The sequence below is a fragment of the Aquarana catesbeiana genome, linkage group LG09, assembly GCF_042186555.1.
Source record: "Aquarana catesbeiana isolate 2022-GZ linkage group LG09, ASM4218655v1, whole genome shotgun sequence".
NCBI classification, from domain to species: domain Eukaryota; kingdom Metazoa; phylum Chordata; class Amphibia; order Anura; family Ranidae; genus Aquarana; species Aquarana catesbeiana.
The window spans coordinates 86,055,371-86,064,730 of record NC_133332.1 but is presented as its reverse complement, the minus strand read 5'-3'; the positions used below and the strand labels follow the sequence as shown (position 1 = coordinate 86,064,730).

The following is a 9,360-nucleotide window of genomic DNA, read 5'->3' as shown; positions in this document are numbered from 1 at the left end:
ATGTTTATACAATATTGCTCAGGGCACTCTAACCAGACAGATATCCTAATGTTGACCTAAGTTAATAGATAACTGATTAAAAGTTTGGGATTCATACTGCCAATGGCTATTATAACATAATATAGGAATAATGTCTCACGATTCTCTAGATGAAGGAAATACAGCTGTTAAAATAGCAGTCCAGGGATGACAGTCAACAGAAAGATGCCTGTTAGACCACAGGTGCCAATGTTTAGCTGGTCAAGCTAGTCCTCTTATTCATACACATTTGAAAAAAATAATTTTGGTGGTTTGGACTAAAAAGTTGCATAAAACTGCAATGGAACACATGGCAGGAAAATGGATATAAATGATATAAAATGTAACAGCTTAAAAAAAAAAGTCTGGATGCAAAAATCAGTTAATAGTATGAATCCCCATCTTTCCACTAAACTCCCACTGGGACAAAGATTGAGAGTAAATAGCCAAAAGGTTTCTTGCAAGTTTATTGAGCCTTTTACCTCTTGGTAAGTCCAGTCTGATAGCTTCAGTCTCCTAAACCTGAGACCTTATTAGGATTAGTAGAAAAGTTTGTAGAGACACATCCAAAATTAAAATTTTCCTTTCACAATATTTTGCTTGTACTCTTCAAATCTAATAGAATTAAAAACAATTCTGTGCTTGAAGTAAAAGGCCTGGGAGCTGCGGGCCATAAAAATGTATGATATTAAATTAAGTGATGAAGGAAAAAGTATAGCGCTACCATTACAAACTGTAAAAATCAATAACAGCATAAAAAATACAGTGCCTTGCAAAAGTATTCAAACATTTTCGTGTTTTGTTGCCTCACAACCTGAAATTAACATGGATTGTTTGATTTGAAGGATTTGCATCATTTAATTTACAGAATATGTCCACAACTTTAAAGATTTTTTTTTTTTTATTGTGAAGCAAACAACAAAATAACAGAAAAAGTCAATGTGCATAACTTTTCACCCCCCTAAAGTCAATACTTTGTGGAGCCACCTTTTGTGGCTATCACAGCTCCAAGTCGCATTGGATAAGTCTCTATGAGCTTGCCACATCTTACCACTGGGATTTTTCCATTCCTCCTTGCAAAACCGCTCCAGCTCCTTCAAGTTGGATGGTTTGCGCTTGTGAACATCAATCTTTAAGTCTGACCACAGATATTCTATTGGATTGAGGTCTGGGCTTTGACTAGGCCATTCCGACACATTTACATGTTTCCCCTTAAACCACTTAAGTGTTGCTTTAGCAGTGTGTTTGGGGTCATTGTCCTGCTGGAAGGTGAACCTCCGTCCTAGTCTCAAATCACACACAGAGTGGTGGTGGTGACAGGTTTTGCTCAAGAATATCCCTGTATTTAGCACCATCCATCTTTCCCTCAACCCTGACCGGTTTCCCAGTCCCAACTTCTGAAAAACATGGTGTTCTTTGGGTGATGTGATGCGTTGGGTTTGCGCCAGACACAGCGTTTTCTTTGATGGCCAAAAAGTTCAATTTTAGTCTCATCAGACCAGAGCACCTTCCTCCATACATTTTGGGAGTCTCCCACATGCGTTTTCGCAAACTCAAAACGTGCTGACTATGGAGCATACGGCATATTGTCATCCTATGTACAGATACTCCAGTCTCTGCTGTGGAACTCTGCAGCTCCTCCAGGGTTACCTTAGGTCTCTGTGCTGCCTCTCTGATTAATGCCCTCCTTGCGTGAGTTTTGGTGTGTGGCCGTCTCTTGGCAGGTTTGCTGTTGTGCCATGTTCTTTCCATTTGGTTATGATAGATTTGATGGTGCTCCTAGGGATCATCAAAGATTTGGATATTTTTTTTTTTATAACCTAACCCTGACTTGTACTTCTCAACAACATTGTCCCTTACTTATTTGGAGAGTTCCTTGGTCTTCATAGCAGTGTTTAGTTAGTGGTGCCTCTTGCTTAGGTGTTGTAGCCTCTGGGGCCTTTTAGAAAAGTGTGTATATGTAATGACAGATCATGTGATACTTAGATTGCACACAGGTGGACATCATTTCACTATTTATGTGGCTTCTTAAGGTAATTGGTTGCACCAGAGCTTTTTATGGGCTTCCTAACAAAGGGGGTGAATACATATGCACATGCCAATTATCATCATTTTTTATTTCTGAAAAATTAGTTTTATGTAAATATTTTTCCAATTTACTTCACCAATTTAGACTATTGTGTTCTGATCCATCACATATAATTGAGATTAAAAAAACATTGAACTAAAGGCTGTAATGTAACAAAATAGCTAAAAAGCCAAGGGGGTGAATACTTTTGCAAGGCACTGTATAATATATATATATATAAAATCTAAATATAAAAACAATGTGAGTCCTCGTTTGTTTAAAAACAAATATTTATATTGTAAACTCCAAAGTAATGATAGAGTGTAATCCACAAAAGAAGTACCAATCACCATATTATAATGTCTATAAACAGTCCAAAAATGGCAGGAATGAGCCAGTGACTGAATTCAAATAAAAGGTTTAACCACTTGCTGAGAGCCCACAGTACATTTACTGAGGGCAGCCAGCACGGCAGGCTAGATGACATACATTTATGTCATCCAGCCTGCTCTGGGTTAGGGACGTGCTGCGCCACCGGACACAGCAGATTGTGGATCCCGGTACCCGGCCGCCTTTGTTATGCAATCACATGATCCCAGTGTCAACAAAGCTGATATGAATGAATTTCATTCATAACAGCTGTGTATGAGTGATGTTGTGATTGGCCCACAGCTATCACATTGTGCCTGGGCCAATCGCAGCACCCTGTACCATGTGATTAGCTGTAACCCATCACAGATCACTAGTAATCACAGTTTTTATGAATTTAACCTATTCATGACAGTTCAGAGCATTGCTTCCAGGGTATTTAGCTGTCTCTACTCTTTTTGATTTTTTTCTTTATATTGAGGATGGAAATATAATGTGTATTTTTTTTTTTTTTTTTGGTTTGCATTGATCTATATGAAGAAACAAGTGATTTGAGAAAAGATGAAATGTGATATTATCATTTTTGTTAATGCACTTATAAAATAAAAAGTATTTAAAAAAAGAACATTGCTCTTACCAGGGCTTTTTTTTCTCAGAGAATAGGTGCAGGCACTCCCCTCCCCCTGCTAGGACACCCCTTGTCTCTGCCCCCTGCCCTTCCCACCTCCTAGCAACATCCCTTGGTTCCACCCCCTACCCTCCTCCCATTACTGCCTTTTTTAGATAATAGAGAACCAAGTATTATTTTTTGGTGCTAAATTGTTTGTATGGAATTTGCTAATGAAAGGCAGTAAAATAGGTCTTCTGCAGCCAGCAACCATAGACCCCTCCAGCAACAATAGATCCCCTAGCTACAAAAGACTAATCCCAACAACAAGAGATCCACCCCAGCAAAAAGAAATCCACCCCAGCAAAAATAGATCCACCCCAGCAAAAATATATTTGCCCCAACAACAATAGACCCCAGCAACAATAGATATCCCCAGCAGCAATAGAAACTCCCAGTAACAATAGACCCCCACAAAAAAAAACAACCCAGCAACAAGCCAGCATCAATAGACCCTTCCTTAACAGCAGATCTCTCCCATCAACCCATCAACAACTGACTGCCCCCCCCCCCTTAAGAAATCCAATTTTATAGGATACGTTTTATAACAGAAAGTAGAAATTATTGCGTTTTTTTTTTTTCAAAATTTCAGGTCTTTTTACATTTCTATAGCAAAATATGAAAAAAAACTATGGTGATCAAATACCAACAAAAGAAAGCTCTATGTGTAAAAAAATAATATAAATTTAATTTGTGTACAATGTTGCATGACAACGCAATTGCCAGTTAAAAGAAGCACAGTGCTGAATAGCAAAAAAAAATCCTGCTCATGAAGGGGGTAAAACCTTCTGACACTAAAGTGGTTAAAGAGACTGTACACCATTAACTTTATGCAGTGGCTCTTGATCACAAAAAACCTTCCAGTGATCAGTGCTCGACACTGTACATGCACAAGACTCTTACTGGAAATAAATGACCCTTATGCTATAATGTCCCAGCAGTAAAAAAGAGAAAAACAGCTCACATAGGGTAATATTTATTAAAACAAATTGTGCACTCACATAGTAGGAAATGGCATAGGCAGCAATGAAAAGCAATGACCGCAAAGTGACATCACATCCGACCTGCTAGTAGAACACACGCCGGAATTGGGTGAGAGAAAAGGCGGAGCTAACTGAATTAGTTGATGGTGGATTTTTTCACATACCCAGATATGCGAATCCATCTGGTGCCGGTCTGGGCACCTTTTAATGTAAGAGCATAAAGGATGGGATGGGAGTTTTAAGGGGATTTTAAAATAAACTGTGTTGCATGATTATTGTGTTATCTTCCTTTCTGGAGCTTGATGTCTACCCATTTCTGAATATACCCGTCATCTGACGGAGGTCATGAGGAGTATCTAAAGAAGGAACAGATTGAAGTTCGGGCTTTGTGGGCCATAATAACACTACAGGCTTGATTGGTCCTGGTGACCTTAGGGATCTGGTGAGTGTGAAATTAATCAGCACTAGTGGTGGAGCACTGGAATACATTGTTTCAGCAACACCTACACAGGAGCACGGTGGATGGATGCTATTACGAACGCTATTTAGAATATTGAACTGTCTTACAACAAAGGACTGTTTTTACATTTTAATTTTTGGTTTTTCTTTCACAATATTTGCATATTATATGTTTTTACACATGGTCACAATTTTGTGAAGACACAAATGTTCACTTTTTTTGCACTAAGCATTTCATATTAAGTGCATGTATATGTTGGTTATAGTTTATCACGGAAACATTTATAGAGGAATAGCGCCTACCTTGAATGTTTGTTTGTATTTTGTAGTATATTTTACACTTTTAGGGGCAGCTGTCACTGAATTTTGTAGTTTATAAGGTTAGATATATAGATATATGTAGGGTTGGCGCCACCTGTATTTAGTTATATAGTAATGAAAAGCAAGCATCTGATCAGCAATGAGTCCCAACAAGCTCAACTTTTGTCAAGAATGCAAGTGCGTGATGACGTCATATCCGATAGCCCTTCCCAATGCTTTTCATTCTAGTAGACATCATCAGGGGGAGTGGGCAGAAGACAACACCACGTCACATCAATTTATAGTGCCTGGAGGCTATTATGCCACTGTCTATCCAATATACAGTAAAAGATGATGTTATGCTGAGTAAATAGATACCAAACATGTCACCTTTTAAAATTGCGTCCGCGTATGGAACTGCTCCAAACTTTGGGACATAAAAATCCCCATAGGTGACACTTTAAAAGCCTTTACAAATTACCAGTTTAGGGTAACACAGGAGGTCTGGTGCTAGAATTAGTGCTCTCGCTCTGGCATTTGTGGCAATATCTCACATGTATGATGCAATCACTGTTTACATATGTATGTGGGACTGACGTGTGCTTTTTTTTTTGTGAATGGGCAGACGGGGGCACTTGAAAAATGTTTTTAAAATGTTATTACACAGTCACTTTCATTTTTTTAATTAATTTTTTGCTGTCACTTTCACTTTATTGCTGAACAACATCCCTTGTGACAGCATGGGCCATGACAGGTCCTAGTAATGGTCTATTAGACCCCAGATCTCTCCTGTGGCCTCCATTGCAGCCAATAAGACACAGATTGGTCTGCGACCTTTTCGCTGTTGTTGATGATTTTGTGAAGTCTTAGGTTTGCAGTGGCAAGCATGTTCTGGGTTCTAGTGAGAAGGTCGATAGTTTCTTCTGTAGGCAGAGATTTGAGTCTATCGTCTACATAGAAATTAGTTTTGACGAACTGCTGTGCATCAGATCCAAATTCTTTCTCACCCTCCTGAGCTGTTTTCCTCAGTCCCTAAATTGCTAATGCAGGAGAAGGACCGTTACCGAAAACATGTACCTTCATCTGGTAGTCTATGATTTCATCATTTACATCATTATTGCAGTACCATCAGAACCCGAGGAAATTTCAGCAGTCTTCACGGGCGATGAAACAGTGGAACATTTGCTGAATACAATAATATAGAATATAAAATAATAAATATATATATATATATATATAATATTTTTTCTATTCTGTTCTATTGTTTTTTCTATTCTAGTCTTTTCTATTAAAGTTCGATTTTATTCTATTTCTGAATAAAAAAGAAAAGAATAGCATAGAAAACTATAGAACAGAATAGAAAAATATATAATATATATATATTGTGGCAGACCTAGCCGGGAAAGAGACTTTTGGAGGGGGACTGAATGCTAGCCTCTTGCCGATCGATCGTGGGCCCTGGCATTTGGGGGAACGGTGCTCTTTGTGAGCTGTATGCCTGGGGACCCTTGAGGTGGTATTACTGTGGATGCGAGTCCTGGTCCCCCAGGACACACAGACTCTGGGACCCTGGATTTGCCATATTAGAAATAGTGGCTGATTCATAATCCTGGGACAAATACTGTTAGGATATGCTGATGTCAATTCCAGCCACCTGTCTGTCTGTTGCCTGCTAGAATGTGTATTGTAAATAAGTCTCTAGTATGGGATCTAAGAGTCATTAGATCCCCATTGTTGTTTGTGTTAATTAACTCTGCTATTGTGATAATGTTGATTGGGTTTTCTGAGCTACAAGACGGCCAGTCTGGCCTAAAGGTCATGTCTGAGTCATCTAGGCTGTCTAAAGGGATTAGTTCATTAGCCCATGTTAATTAGGTTTCTGGTCACAGGTGTTTGTTCAGAGTAATATGAGCCGGAGGTATACACCTCCTCTTTTACTGTATAAAAGAGCCTGTATTTTTCAATAAAAGAGATTCCTGGTTGAACTTACATACATCCTGCCTGGTGTTTGTTCTGAGCTACACAACTGGATTAGAATGGCACATAGCTGTAGTTCTAGTCCCGGAGCATCGGATGACCGAACCATCAGATGTTGCAATCTGCAGTCTGATTCTATAGCCGCAGAGGAGTGTCAGGAGAGTGGAACCGAGCGAGCAAGGGGCTCGTTACATACATATATATAGTGGAACCTCGGATTACGGGCATAATCCATTCTAGGAGTATGCTCGTAATCCAAAGTACTCGCATATCAAAGCGGGTTTTCCCATTGAAGTCAATGGATTGAAAATAATTTGTTCCACATTGACTTCAATGAGATGCAATACCGCATGCGGCCAGAGGCGGGGGGGCGCCGGAGTGCCTCGGAAAACGGCCGAAAAGGCCCGAGGACACTTCAGTTGACCTCGGCAAACCTCGGAAAGACTTCCTACCCGAGATTTGCTGAGGTCAGCTGAAGTGTCCTCGGGTCTTTCCGTGCATTTCCGAACGACGCCGATCGGCAACATTCTTCTCTGCTTGGCTCCGTCGCCCCCCCACCTCAGGCCAAAAGCGGTACTGCACACCGCTTTGGCCTGAATCGCGCTCGTAAACCGAGTTAAGATTTTTAAAAATACGGTGCTCGTATTGCAAAACACTCGATGTCTGCGTTACTCGCAATCCAAGGTTCCACTGTGTGTATAATATATATATATATATATATATATATATATATATATATATATATATATATATATATTACACATATATAACACCTTCTGAAATTAGAATTTTGTATAGAATGAAATTGAGTTTGAATAGAAAAGAATAGCATAGTCAGTCATCTGGGAGCTGCAGAAGACATGAAAGGACCGCTGTATGTGGAACTCTACACCGGGGCCAAGATGCCCATCCTGGGCCTGGGCACATGGAAGTCTGAACCAGGCAAAGTGACAGCGGCTGTGGAGGCAGCTTTAGATGCGGGGTACAGGCATTTGGACTGCGCCTATGTGTATCAGAATGAGAACGAAGTCGGAGCGGGCATTCAGAAGAAGGTCAAAGAGGGTGTTGTGAAAAGGGAAGACCTTTTCATCACCAGCAAGCTGTGGTCCACTTTCCATGAGAAGTCTCTGGTGAAAGGAGCCTGTCAGAAAACACTTGCTGATTTGAAGCTTGATTACCTGGACCTGTATCTGATCCACTGGCCAACAGGATTTAAGGCTGGAGATGCATTGTTTCCCACTGATGAGCATGGACTTGTGGTTCAAAGTGACACAGACTTCTTGGACACATGGGAGGCAATGGAGGAGCTTGTGGATGATGGGATTGTGAAAGCCATTGGAATATCTAACTTCAACCATGAACAAATTGAGCGGTTGTTGAATAAGCCAAATTTGAAACACAAACCAGCTGTCAACCAGTTTGAATGTCATCCTTACCTAACCCAGCAGAAGCTTATCGATTACTGCCATTCCAAAGGCATTGCAGTGACTGCTTACAGCCAATTGGGATCTCCAGACCGACCCTGGGCCAAGCCAGAGGATCCATCCCTTTTAGATGCACCAAAAATCAAAGAGATTGCTAATAGACATAACAAGACATCTGCCCAGGTTCTGCTCCGCTTCCCTATTCAGAGGAACTTGGTTGTTATCCCAAAATCTGTAACTCCTCAGCGCATTGTGGAGAATTTTCAGGTGTTTGATTTTGAACTATCTAAGGAAGAAATGAAAGAGATAATGAGCTTTGATCGGGGCTGGAGGGTCTGTGCATTGTCTACAGCCAGAAAACATAAGGATTACCCATTCATTGCTGAGTATTGAGTGGATGTGTCTCTGGTAAAAGCCATGGTTGTGTTCTTGCGTTTTCTAGTCGATGTCTAGCCTTTGTTATGTAGAATGCATAGTTCAGCAGTCAGGAGTGAAGCCAAGGAGGGACTGCATCATCCGACTGATCCATTACTCCAAAAACAAAAAGTGCCTGACTCAGGAATATATGATTGCAGGTTGGGAGGTTGCCTTAACACAATTTCTATAACAAACTGAGCATAAAAAAAACCTCCTGTTTGTTTTACAGCCCCCACTCCATTCTTTTTGCGCTTGAAGGGTTAATTAAAGTAGTCATATTGAAATTTGAACAACATGCTGTCACCACACTCCAGTTTACTCCTCCTGCAAGGAAAGCACTTGCCAGCAACTCATCTGACAGTTAGCAGTCATTTAGATTTGCTTTTTCAAATACATACAATAAACTTGGCTTCTCAAAAAAAAAAAAAAAAAAGAAAAGAATAGCATAAAAAACAATAAAACAGAACAGAAAAAATATTATATATATATATGTAGTGGGCAGCTACTTTTAGGTAGGTGACCTTTTTGGTAGTTTACAATGTCAGGTAAATTTAGACAGACTTGTACATTTACAACAGGCCTGTTCTTGTTCATTTCTCCTTTGAGTGGCAGGTAGTTTGTACGTTAGTCTCAGCCAATCATTAATTAGCTTGGTAGTGCCCGGCACTCTCATATAAA

The 9,360-nt window shown here is 40.0% G+C and overlaps 1 protein-coding gene across 1 annotated transcript; it reads left to right on the top strand.

The window, feature by feature from the left end:
- Nucleotides 1-7,664: 7,664 nt before the first annotated feature.
- On the top strand, nucleotides 7,665-8,679 carry LOC141107864 (aldo-keto reductase family 1 member B1-like). The gene has a single exon (XM_073598891.1). The coding sequence runs from the start codon at nucleotides 7,702-7,704 to the stop codon at nucleotides 8,656-8,658; it is 957 nt and encodes a 318-aa protein (XP_073454992.1). The 5' UTR covers nucleotides 7,665-7,701; the 3' UTR covers nucleotides 8,659-8,679.
- The last annotated feature ends 681 nt before the right edge of the window (nucleotides 8,680-9,360 follow it).